Below are 13,550 nucleotides of genomic sequence, written 5' to 3' on the forward strand. Positions count from 1 at the left end.
TAACGAAAAAAGCACAATTTTAAAATGTGCTAAGGATTTGAATAGACATTTCTCCAAAAATATACAAATGGTCAATATGCACATGAAAAGATGATCAACATCATTAGTCATTAAGGAAATGCAAATCAAAACCACAATGAGGGCTTCCCTGGTGGCGCAGTGGTTGAGAGTCTGCCTGCCGATGCAGGGGACACGGGTTCGTGCCCCGGTCCGGGAGGATCCCACATGCCACAGAGCGGCTGGGCCTGTGAGCCATGGCCGCTGAGCCTGTGCGTCCGGAGCCTGTGCTCTGTGGAGAGGCCACAGCAGTGATAGGCCCGCGTACCGCAAAAAAAAAAAAAAAAAAAAAAACATAATGAAATACCACTTCACAATCATTAGGTTGGCTATTACAAAAGACGGGAGAGGCAGAGAAGAAAGAAGAGAAAAGAAATATTGTAAAGATGTAGAGAAATTGGAACCTGTATGCATTGCTGGTGGAAATATAAAATGGTGCAGCTGTTGTGGAAAACACTGTGGTGATTCCTCAAAAAATACATCAAGAATTACCATATCTTCCACCATTCCACTTCTGTATATATACCCAGAAGACTGGAAAGCAGGAACTTGAAGAGATACTTGTACATCCATGTTCAAAGCACCATTATTCACAATAGCCAAAAAGTGGAAGAAACCTAAGTATCCATCAACAGATAAATGAATAAACAAAATGTTGTATATGCATAGAATATACTGTTCATCCTTAAAAAGAAATTAAATTCTGATAGTTGATATAACATGAATGAATCTTGAAAACATTCTGCCATGTGAAATAAGACAGACAGAAAAGGACAAATACTGAATGATTCCACTCATATGAGGTACCTAGAATAGCCAAATTCATAGAGACAGAAAGTAGAAGAGAGGTTACAAGAGACTAGGGAGAAGGGGGAATGGGAATTTATTGTTAAATGGGTACACAGTTTCTGCTTAGGATGATAAAAAAGTCATGAAAAAGAATGGTGATGATGGTTACACAACATGTATTTCACTGAACTGTGTACTTAAAAATAGTTAAAATAGTAAGAAATTTTTTTAAAAAACCCAAAGAAGCACAAACAAAAGAAGTCATGCCAATATGTAACAGGATACTCCAATTTAGTGAAAACGTTGGAACAACCTAACTGTACCTCAAAAGAAGATTTGGGGAGGGGAGGATTGACAGTGGTACATCCATTCAACAGATAAGCTGTTTCACAGTCAAGAGCAGACACAACCTAGGGAGGACAGAACACTCTCGAAACATTAAGTAAAAGGAAAAAAGGCAAGCTGAAGAAAAACACAAAAATACATACAGTAGATGTGTGCATTCCATGGTATGTCAAAAGCAAATGTACACTTAAAATTGGTACATTTCACTCAAAATAAATTTTACATAAAAATTTTAAATAAATATGAATTCTAGCTAATGACATGCAAGCTAAAGCATTAAGGTTAAGTGAAATGATGTCTGCAATTGACATTGAAATGCATAAAAAATATAATGATGGATAGAGAGATTAGTAGATAAATAGGAATGTAACAAACCAAGTATAGTAAAATGTTAACAGAAAATCTAGGACCTGAGTTTATGGGAAATCACTGTGAAATTCTGTAAACCTTGCAGTATGTTGGAACTTTTCATAGAAAAATGCTTGAAAAGAAAGATGGTGTGACTATACTATCATCACATAGACTAGATTTCAGATGGTGAAAAATCACCAGAGGTAAAAGGGGACATTACTCATTGATAATGGGTCAATTCACAAGAAAGGCATAACAATCATACATGTACATGTACCTAATAACAAACTATAAGCAAAAACTGAGAGAAGAGCAATGAGAAAATGACAAATTGACAATTATAGTTGGAGACCTCAACACTGCTCTCTCAATATGAGACAAAATATCATTAAGGATAAACAGGACCTGGGACTTCCCTGGTGGTCCAGTGGATAAGATTCCATGCTCCCAATGCAGAGGGCCCGGGTTTGACCCCTGGTCGGGGAAGTAGATCCCACATGCATGCTACAACTAAGAGTTCGCCTGCTGCAACTAAGACTCTGCATACCATAACTAAGAAGTCCACATGCTGCAAATTGAGAGTCCGCATGCTGCAACTAGAAAAAAAAAAAAAAAGATCCCACATGCCACAACTGAGACCTGGAGCAGCCTAAATAAACACTTTTTTAAGTGTTAACTTAAAAAAAAAAGGATACACAGGACCTGAATGTAATAAACCATCATAACCTAATTGAAATTTATAGAATATTTCACCCCACAATGGCAGAATATATACATGGAACGTTCAGAAAGATACATCATTTTCTGGGTCATAAGAAAAATAGAAAAGATCTGAACAGAGTAAAAGGAAAACACAAAACATCAAAATTCATACACTGCAGCATTTAACAGTATGCAGAGTGGGGAACTTTATACCTTTAAATGTATATATTAAAAAAGGAGCAAGATCCAAAATTCACCTTAAGTAGCTGGTAAAAAAGCAAACTAAACCCAAAGAAAGAGTGATAACATAAAAATAGAATGGAAACCAATGAATTAGAAAAAGGTGAAAACAATAGAGGAAATTAAATCCAAAGCTGGTGTTTTTGAAAAGATAGTAAAATTGCTAAACCTCTAGAGAGACTAATCAAGAAAAAAAAAGACAAATTATCAATAACACAAATGAAAGATGAGATATCATGACAGTGTCTACAAAAAACAAAAAACTTAATAACGGAATAGTGTGAACAAATTTACATCAATAAATTAGACTACATAAATGAAATGGACAAATTCCTTAAAGACAAAATTGATCAAAACAGGCCTAAGGAGAAACAGATAAGTCTAAATAGCCCAACATTTATTAAAGTAACTGAATCTGTTTAAAATTTTCTAAAAACTCAGAAAACATCAGACCAATAGCTTCACTGGAGAATTCTATCAAACATTTAAGAATGAAATAATATCTATCTTACAAACATTCTTTTAAGAAGACAGAGGAGGGCTTCCCTGGTGGCACAGTGGTTGAGAGTCCGCCTGCCAATGCAGGGGACACGGGTTCGTGCCCCGGTCCAGGAAGATCCCACATGCCGTGGAGCAGGTAGGCCCATGAGCCATGGCCACTGAGCCTGCGCATCCGGAGCCTGTGCTCCGCAATGGGAGAGGCCACAACAGTGAGAGGCCCGTGTACCGCAAAAAAAAAAAAAAAAAGAAGAGGAGATAGAGCACTTCCCTACTCATTTTACATGAGAACAGTATTACTGTGATAGCAAAAACAGAAAGATATTACAAGAAAAGGAATTTACAAACCAACATGTCTCCTTAACAGTGAGGTAAAACTCCTGTTGAAACAATATAGCAAAAGAAATACAACAATATATAAAAAGAGTAATATACCATGACCAAGCAAGGCTTATTCTAGCAATGCAAGACTAATTTTCTAGATCACCAGATACATTTAAAAGCATTTGACAGCTTCCTTGGTGGCACAGTGGTTATGAATCTGCCTGTCAATGCAGGGGACACAGGTTAAGCCCTGGTCTGGGAAGATCCCACATGCTGCAGAGCAACTAAGCCCATGGGCCACAATTACTGAGCCTGCGCTCTAGGGCCCGCGAGCCACAACTACTGAGCCCACGTGCCCTAGACCCTGTGCTCCAGAACAAGAGAAGCCACCGCAATGAGAAGCCCGCACACCACAACAAAGAGTAGCCCCCACTCACTGCAACTAGAGAAAGCCTGTACGCAGCAACGAAGACCCAACGCAGCCAAAAAGAAAGAAAGAAAGAAATTTATAAAAAGAAAAGCATTTGAAAAAATTAACTATCCTTTTATAATTTAAAAACAGAAATGAACAATAAATTTGAAAGAAATTAATAAAATGGTTTCTGTGTATAGACAACATGACTGAATATGTAGAAAATCTTCAGGAATCTACAAAAAAAGCTACTAGAACTCATAAGAGAATTTGGCAAGGTCACAGAACACAAGGTCTTTAAATCACTTAAAATTTCATTTACCATGACATCAGAAAATATAAATTACTTAGGGATAAATTTAGCAAAATATGTGCTAGGTTTGTACAATGAAAAGCATAAAACATTGCTAAGAGAAATAAAAGGAGCACGAAATAAATGGAGAAATATACTATATTTATGTAACAGTAAACAAAATACTGTTAAGATGTCACTAATCTAAATATCCAACACAATCCCAATAAAAGTTCCAGGAAGATTCTTGTTAAAAATTGACAAGAGGATACTAAACCATATGCAAATAATTGAGTAGAGCCAAAACAACTCTAAAAAAGTAGAACAGGGCTTCCCTGGTGGAGCAGTAGTTAAGAATCCGCCTGCCAACGCAGGGGACACAATTTGAGCCCTGGTCCAGGAAGATCCCACACGCTGCGGAGCAACTAAGCCCATGCTCCACAACTACTGAGCCTGTGCTCTAGAGCCCGTGAGCCACGACTACGGAGCCCATGTGCCACAACTACTGAAGCCCGCACGCCTAGAGCCCCTGCTCTGCAATGAGAGAAGCCACCACAACGAGAAGCCTACTTACTGCAACGAAGAGTAACCCCCGCTCACTGCAACTAGAGAAAGCCCGCGCACAGCAATGAAGACCCAACGCAGCCATAAATAAATAAATAAATAAAATTTTAAAAAAATAAATAAAAAAGTAGAACAAAGTTGTAGAAGTTACAGTATCGGATTTCAAGACTTACTATAAGGTTACAGTAATCAAGACAGTGTGGTATTAGCTTAAGGATAAACATAAACATAAGTATCCAAATGCAACACAATATGTAGTGAGACTTTCTTGGGATCCTGATTCACACCAACTATTTTCAAAACCACTATCATGTTTGTGAGGAAAATGAAATTATTTTGAATTTTAACTGGATATTTGATGATATTATGGAATTACTGTTAAAGTTTAAGTGTAATAATGGCACTATGGTAATGTTTAAAAAGTCCTTATCTTTCAACAATATATTCTGAACTATATATAAACAAAATTATATGATTTCTGAGACGTCTCCAAAATAATCTGAAGGCAAAAGAATAGGTTAAACAAAACTGGCCACGTGTTAGTAATTATTGGAGCTGGGTAATGGATACATGGAGATTTATAACACTATTCCTTCTGCCTGTACCTGTGCTTAAAATTTTTTACAAGAAAAAGTTTATTCAAAAAATTGAAATGCTTTATGGATTTAAGCAATAACCTCTTAACAGTTTTCTACTCCAAATAAAACACAATCACTCTGGTGATCAAGAATCTCAACTCTTTTCTGTACCTAATTCATATAATCTAATGAAGATTTATAAGTTGCATAAAATATTGCTAATAGGAAAAAGTAACTGTAACTAAAAATCTGTGGTTGATTACAACATCCTATTCTTGAAATACTAAAGTATATCTATGAAGGTCATATATTTAAAAAAATCATAAATAAAAATTGGTTTACCTCTCTCAATTTCTCTCGCTCACGTTCCCGCTCAGCAATACGCTTTCGCCTCTCTTCCTCTTCCTTAAGAGCATTTTGTGTTTCTGTTCGTAGTTTATCATCTTTAAGAATCTTTCGAATTTTCTTTCTGCCTTTTCCAGGAGACTTGGAATCATCATTTTCATCTTCTTCTTCTTCTTCTTCTTCATCTTCTTCTTTATCATCTTCTTCAGAATTACTCTATGGAATTTAAATGATCAAAGGTTAATACTATAAAGTTTTCTAATTTGTCCACTTGAAATTCCAATTAACATACCAAGAAAAGGTGGAAGAAAACGTACTGAAAAGCTTCAGAATTACACTTTGTAATACAGAAGAGTATTAATAAAACAACCCTAAAAAGGGGACAAAGGACTGAACAGATCTTTCTCCAAAGGAGACACAGAAATGTCCAATAAGCACATAAAAAGATATTCAACATCACTTGTCATTAGGGAAATTTAAATCAAAACCACAAATGAGATACTAACTCACACCCATTAGCATGGCTATTAAAAAAAAAACAGAAAATAAAAAGTGTTGGTGAGGATGTAGAAAAACTGGAAGGCTGGTGCATTGGGAAAACAGTGTGACAGTTCCTCAAAAAGTTGAACACAGAATTACCATATGATCCAGCAATTCCACTTCTCAGATTATAACCAAAAGAATTAAAAGCAGGGACTCGCCTACATTCACAGCAGCATTATTCAAAATAGCCAAAGGTATAAACAACCCAAACATCCATCAATAGATGAATGGATAAACACAAAGTGATATATACATACAGTGGAATATTATCCAGCCTTAAAAAGAAAGGAAATTCTGACATATGCCACAACGTGGATGAACCGTGAAAACATTATGTCAATGAAAGAAGCCTGACAGAAAAGGACAAATACTGTGTGATTCCATTTGTATGAAATACCTAAAACAGGTAAATTCATAGACACAGAAATTAGAATTAGATGTTATGAGGGGCTGCAGATAGGTGGGAATCGGAGTTACCGTTTAAGGGGTACAGAGTTCCCAATTATGAATGTAATTAAGGTCACTGAATTGCACGTTAGAAATGGTTAAAAGGTTCATTAAAAAAATGAACTCCCCCCAAAAGAGAACAGGATTGACAAAACATTACAGAGAACTTGTACTCTAAATAATTCTGCTTATATATTGTACAAGAAACTTAAATTGACTGACTTCACTGGTAAAAGAAATTCAATCACATGAGTCATTATGTTTTATGTCTTCAGACAGAATACTTCACATCAAGTCTATAGCCCTAAGAATGGAAATAATGAATTAGAACAGCTTAAAACTTCCATTAGATTCAGTTAAGGAAAAGAAAAATATTGATAATATATCAAAGTTAATACTTCTGCATATTTATACTTTCAGTAAGTCAATTCTTCCACAAAATTTAAAATGTAAATAAATGAGTAGACAGAGCGAGAGAGAGTTATGGATATATACACACTAACAAACGTAGTAAGGTAGACAGCTAGTGGGAAGCAGCCGCATGGCACAGGGATATTGGCTCGGTGCTTTGTGACAGCCTGGAGGGGTGGGATGGGGGGGTGGGAGGGAGGGAGACGCAAGAGGGAAGACATATGGGAACATATGTATATGTATAACTGATTCACTTTGTTATAAAGCAGAAACTAACACACCATTGTAAAGCAATTATACCCCAATAAAGATGTTAAAAAAAGAAAATAAATAAAAAAATAAATGAGTAGAATTTAATTAATGAATGGAATGCAGAAGATGTAATAACATATTTACAATGGTCTACTGTACCAGTTATAATTCCAAGCGCACACAGTAAATCTCATTATTTACTACCTTGTTTTCACTGGATGAATCTTCTTGAACCTTGATGCGTCGCCTTTTCTTTTTCTGTTTATAACTTCGCTGATTTTCTTCCAACTCTGCTTTCTTTGCAGACCTAAAGAATATTTAAAATGCAAAATAAAATACTTCATGATGAATTTCCTTAAGTAAATTATGAACTATTTTAGAACTGCTTTACCTGTGTGTACATTCCTAAAAAAGATAAAGGAAAAATCAAAGAGCCAAAAAAACCTTCACTAGGTTCAAAAAGGAGAACCCTTAATTTGAAATCCAGTGATCAAAAAAATAAAGTTAAAAAAAATCAAACAGAAATCCAGTCGACATTTTAATTTATTCAAGGGGGAGGTTTAGCATATGAGTAATAAGATGGATGGAGGGCCTTTAGAAATATAAATGGTCAATATACACATGAAAAATATTCACCATCTCTTTAAATTAAAAAAAAACAGATTACAAAACTTAGATATGATTTTCTTCATACCAGCTCACACAAATTAAAACAAAAACAGTAACAACAATTTGTGATGAGTAATGTATTTTTGCGCTTAGGAATTGGTATACTAAGTTACATTAATCAAGACAGTACGTTCCTGGCATAAAGGATAAACATGCAGATCAATGGAAGAGAAATGAGAGTCCAGAAATAAAACTTTATGTTTATGGTCAATTGATTTTCCACAAGGAGGTCAAGACAATGCAATACGGAAAACAGTCTTTTCACAAACGGTGCTCAGACAACTGGGTATCTACATGCGAAAGGATGAATCTGGACCCCTATCTTACACCATACAGAAAAATTAACTCAAAATGGATTGTAGTTCCCCTAAGATATACGTTCTAGTTAATAGACTGCTCATTGTTTTATTGTTGAAAGAATGAGGAAATGGCTATTTACATACTCTGCTGGGAGATGAAAAAACTGACTTCTATAAGATAGCGTGAAAATATATATGAAAAGTCCTAAAATTGCAAAACTTTAACCCAACAATGTCACTTTTAGAAATTTACTCTAGGATTTAGGTATGAGGGAAGAGACAAGATGGCAGAGTAGAAGGACTTGAGCTCACCTCCTCTCACAGAAACATCAAAATCACAGCTAACTGCTGAACAACCATCAAAAAGAAAAACTGGAAACTACCAAAAAAGATGTTCTACATCCAAAGAAGCTACCATTGAGACAGGAGGAGGGGTGCTTTCACCACACAATCAAATCCCATACTGGCTGGGAGGGTGACCGGCAAACAGGAAAATAATTATATCACAGATGTTCTCTGACAGGAGTGAGACTTCTGAGCTCCACATCAAGCTCACCAGCCTGGGGATCTGACATCAGTAAGAGAAGACCCCAGAGGATCTGGCTTTGAAGGCCAGCGGGGCATGAGAGCAGGAGCTCCACAGGACTGGGGGAAACAGAGACTTCACTCTTGGAGGGCGCACACAAGGTTTCATGTGCACTGGGCCACAGGGCAAAGCAGTGACTCCATAGGAGACTGGATCAGATGAACCTGTGGGTCTTGGAGGGTCGCCTGGGGAGGTGGAGGTCAGTTATGGCTCACTATGGGGGGCAAGGACACCGGTGGCGGAGGCCCCAAGGAATATTCATCAGCAAGAGCTCTCCCAGAGGTCACCATTTTGGCAACAAGACCGGGCCCCACCCAACAGCCTGCAGGCTCCAGGGCTAGGATGCCTCAGGCCAAACAAACAACAGAGTGGGAACACAGCCCCACCCATCAGCAGATAGGCTGCCTAAAGTCCCCCTGAGCCCACAGCCGACTCTAAACACACCCCCTTGACATGGCCCTGCCCATCAGAGGGACAAGACCCAGCTCCACCCACCAGTGGGCAGGCACCAGTCCCTTCCAACAGGAAGCCTGCACAAGTCCCTGGATCAACCTCACCCACCAAAGGGCAGACACCAGAAGCAAGACAAACTACAATCCTGCAGTCTGCGGAACAGAGAACACTAACACAGACAGACAAAATGAGATGGCAGAGAAACATTTTCCAGACGAAGGAACAAGATAAAACCCCAGAAGAACAACTAAGTGAAGTGGAGATAGGCAATCTGCCTGAAAAAGAATTCAGTTAATGATAGTAAGGATGATCCAAGATCTCAGAAAAAGAATGGAGGCACAGATTGAGAAGATACAAGAAATAAGTTTAACAAAAAGCTAGGAGATTTAAAGAACGAGCAAACAGAGATGAACAACACAATAACTGAAATGAAAAATACACTACAAGTAATCAATAGCAGAATAAGGACTTCCCTGGTGGCACAGTGGTTAAGAATCCACCTGCCAATGCAGGGGACATGGGTTCAAGCCCTGGTCTGGGAAGATCCCACATGCCGCGGAGCAACTAAGCCCATGCGCCACAACTACAGAGCCTGCACTCTAGAGCCCGTGAGCCACAGCTACTAAGCCAACACGCTGCAACTACTGAAGCCCACACACCTAGAGCCCATGCTCCACAATGAGAGAAGCCACTGGAATGAGAAGGCCAAGCACCGCAACAAAGAGTAGCCCCCATTCACTGCAACTAGAGAAAGCCTGCGTGCAGCAACAAAGACCCAACACAGCCAAAAATAAATAAATAAATAAATATATATATATATATTTTAAAACATAGCAGAATAAATAAGGCAGAAGAATGAATAAGCTGGAAGACAGATTCCTGTAAATCACTGCTACAGAACAAAATGAAGAAAAAAGAATGAAAAGAAAGGAGGACAGTCTCAGAGACCTCAGGGAAAACATTAAATGCACCAACTTTCAAATTATAGGGGGCCCAGAAGGAGAAGAGAAAGGGCCTGAGAAAATATTTGAAGAGATAAGAGCTGAAAATTCCCCTAACGTGGGAAAGGAAACACTCAAGTCCAGGAAGTGCAGAGTCCAACACAGGATAAACCCAAGGAGGAACATGCCAAGACACATATTAATCAAATTGACAAAAATTAAAGACAAAGAGAAAATATTAAAGGCAACAAGGGAAAAGCAACAAAAAACATACAACGGAATCCCCATAATGTTATCAGCTGATTTTTCAGCAGTAACGCTGCAGGCCAGAAGGGAGTGGCATGATATATTTAAAGTAATGAAAGGGTAAAACCTACAACCAAGAATACTTTACCCAGCAAGGCTCTCATTCACATTCAACAGAGAAATCAAAAGCTTTACAGACAAGCAAAAGCTAAGAGAATTCAATACAACAAAACCCACCTTTATAGCAAATGCTAAAGGAACTTCTCTAGGCAGAAAAGGCCACAACTAGAAACAAGAAAATTATGAATGGAAGAGCTCACTGGTAAAGGCAAACATACAGTGAAGGTAGGAAGTCAACCACACACAAATATGATGTCAAAATCAGCAATTGTGAGAAGAGTACAAATGCAGGATATTGGAAATGCTCTGGAAACTAAGAGACCAGCAACTTAGAACAATCTTGTATATATATGGACTGCTATATCAAAACCTCATGGTAACTGCAAACCAAAAATCTACAATAGATACACACACAAAAAAGAAAAAGCAATCCAAACACAACACTAAAGAGTGTCATCAAATCACAAGAGACACTGATAAAAGAAATCAAAAATGACAAAAACAGATGGAAAGATATACCATGTTCCTGGATTGGAAGAATGAATATTGTCAAAATGATTGTACTACCCAAGGCAATCTACAGGTTCAAGTCAATCCCTATCAAATTACCAATGTCATTTTTCACAGAACTAGAACAAAAAATTTTTTAAACTTATATGGAGACACAAAAGACCCTGAATAGCCAAAGCAATCCTGAGAAAGAAAAACAAAGCTGGAGGAATCAGGCTCCCTGACTTCAGACTATACTACAAAGCTAGAGTAATCGAAACAGTATGGTACTGACACACAAACAGAAATATTGATCATTTGAACAGTATAGAAAGCCCAGAAATAAACCCATGCACCTATGGTCAATTAATCTACAACAAAGGAGGCAAAAATATACAATGGAGAAAAGACAATCTCTTCAATAAGTGGTGCTGGGAAAACTGGACAGTTACATGTAAAAGAATGAAATTACAACATTCTATAACACCGTACACAAAAATAAACTCAAATGGATTAAAGACCTAAATGTAAGATCAGATACTATAAAACTCTTAGAGAAAAATATAGGCAGAACACTCTTCGACATAACTTGCAGCAACATCTTTTCAGATCCACCTCCTAGAATAATGAAAATAAAACCAAAATAAACAAATGGGATCTAATTAAACCTAAAAGCTTTAGCACAGTGAAGGAAACTACAAACAAAAGGAGAAGATAACCCACAGAATGAGAGAAAATATTTGCAAACAATGCGACTGACAAGGAATTAAACTCCAAAATATACAAATAGCTCATGCAGCTCAATAAAAATAACAAAAAATCCCAATCAAAAATATGGGCAGAAGATCTAAATAGACATTTTTCCAAAGAATACATACAGATGTCCAGAAAGCACATGAAAAGATGCTCATCATCACTAATTATTAGAGAAATGCAAATCAAAACTACAATGAGGTACCACCTCACACCATTCAGAATGGCCATCATTAAAAAGTCCACAAATAATAAATGCTGGAGAGGGTGTGCAGAAAAGGGAACCCTCTTACACTGGTGGTGGGAATGTAAATTGGTGCAGCCGCTATGGAAAACAGTATAGAGTGTCCTCAAAAAACTAAAATTAGAGTTACCATATGATCTAGCAATTCCATTCCTGGGCATATACCCAGATAAAACTATAATTCAAAAAGATACATGTACCCCTATGTTCCTAGCAGCACTATTTACCATAGCCAAGACATGGAAACAACCTAAAATGTCCGTCTACAGATGAATGGATAAAGATGTGGGGTGTGTGTGTGTACATACACACACACACACACACACACACACACATATACACACAATGGAATATCACTCAGTCGTCAAAAAAGTGAAACAATGCCATTTGCAGCAACTTGGATGGACCTAGAGATTATCATACTAAGTGAAGTAAGTCAGAAAGAGAAAGACAAATACCATATGATATCCCTTATATGTGGAATCTAGAATAGGACACAAATGAATATATCTATGAAACAGAAACAAACTCACAGACGTAGAGAACAGACTTGTGGCTGCCAAGGGGGAGTGAGGGGGTGAAGGAGGGAAGGACTTGGGAGTTTGTGATTAACAGACACAAACTATTATATATTGGATGGATAAACAACAAGGTCCTACTTGAACTATACTCAAGTTCCACAGGGAACTATATTCAATATCCTGTGATAAACCATAATGGAAAATAATACAAAAAAGAATATAAATATGTATAACTGAATCACTTTGCTATATAGCAGAAATTAACACAACATTGTAAATCAACTATACTTCAATAAAATACTTTTTAAAAAAGGAATAAAGTACTGAAACAAGCTACAGCCCTGGATAAACATTGAAAACATTATGCTAACTGAGAAAATCCATTCATAAAAAAGACACATATTTACGAATCTATTCATATGAAATGTTCAGAATAAGTAAATCCATACACAAATAGATTAGTTTTTGCCAGGGGATGAGAAGCAGGAAGAACGGGAAATGACAGCTAAGGGGTACAGGATTTCTTTCTGGGATGATGGAAATGTTCTGAAATTAGATAGTGGTAGTAGATGCACAACTTTGTGAATATTCTAAAAATCCCTGTATTCTACTCTTTAAAATAGTGAATTTTGTGCTATATGAATTCCATCTCAGTGCTTTAAAATTCTCATTGTATCCTATTGTTATTTTATATTTCCCTGAAGTACAGTATGTTACTATACTCCAGGCACAACCTGGTATTAATCTAAAACAACCTCAAATATGTTAAAATTTACAAGTGCAAACAGCTATGTAGATATACATATATACACTCACACAAACACAAATTGATAAGTTGATAGAAGTATCATATTATTCTGGAGGAAATAAAAATTTCTTAGAACGGTTATTATTATCTAAAATACTATGCTAAGAAGGAAGCAAAATTTTAAATAACTTGTAATCTAGATCAGTAGCTATGTGTATTGAGAGCACAAACACATCTTAATTACTATAATACTAGTAGTACTACAAACAGCAATAATTAGCATTCATGGAGCACTTACTAATTACCAAATAGGCACTATTATAAGTCCTTT

General features: G+C 36.8%; 1 protein-coding gene across 1 annotated transcript in view; it reads right to left on the reverse strand.

Annotated features, from left to right (window-relative positions):
* ATRX (ATRX chromatin remodeler) overlaps nucleotides 1-13,550 on the reverse strand; it is a gene marked incomplete at its 5' end in the record, with an annotated part of 197,408 nt that overhangs the window by 118,132 nt on the left and 65,726 nt on the right. Inside the window, 2 exons of the mRNA XM_082646836.1 lie at nucleotides 5,495-5,713; nucleotides 7,355-7,457. Of these exons, the coding sequence (XP_082502962.1) occupies nucleotides 5,495-5,713; nucleotides 7,355-7,457 (322 nt within the window). The remainder of the gene's footprint in view (nucleotides 1-5,494; nucleotides 5,714-7,354; nucleotides 7,458-13,550) is intronic.

Source organism: Grampus griseus (genome assembly GCF_964374135.1).
Source record: "Grampus griseus genome assembly, chromosome: X".
NCBI classification, from domain to species: Eukaryota; Metazoa; Chordata; class Mammalia; order Artiodactyla; family Delphinidae; genus Grampus; species Grampus griseus.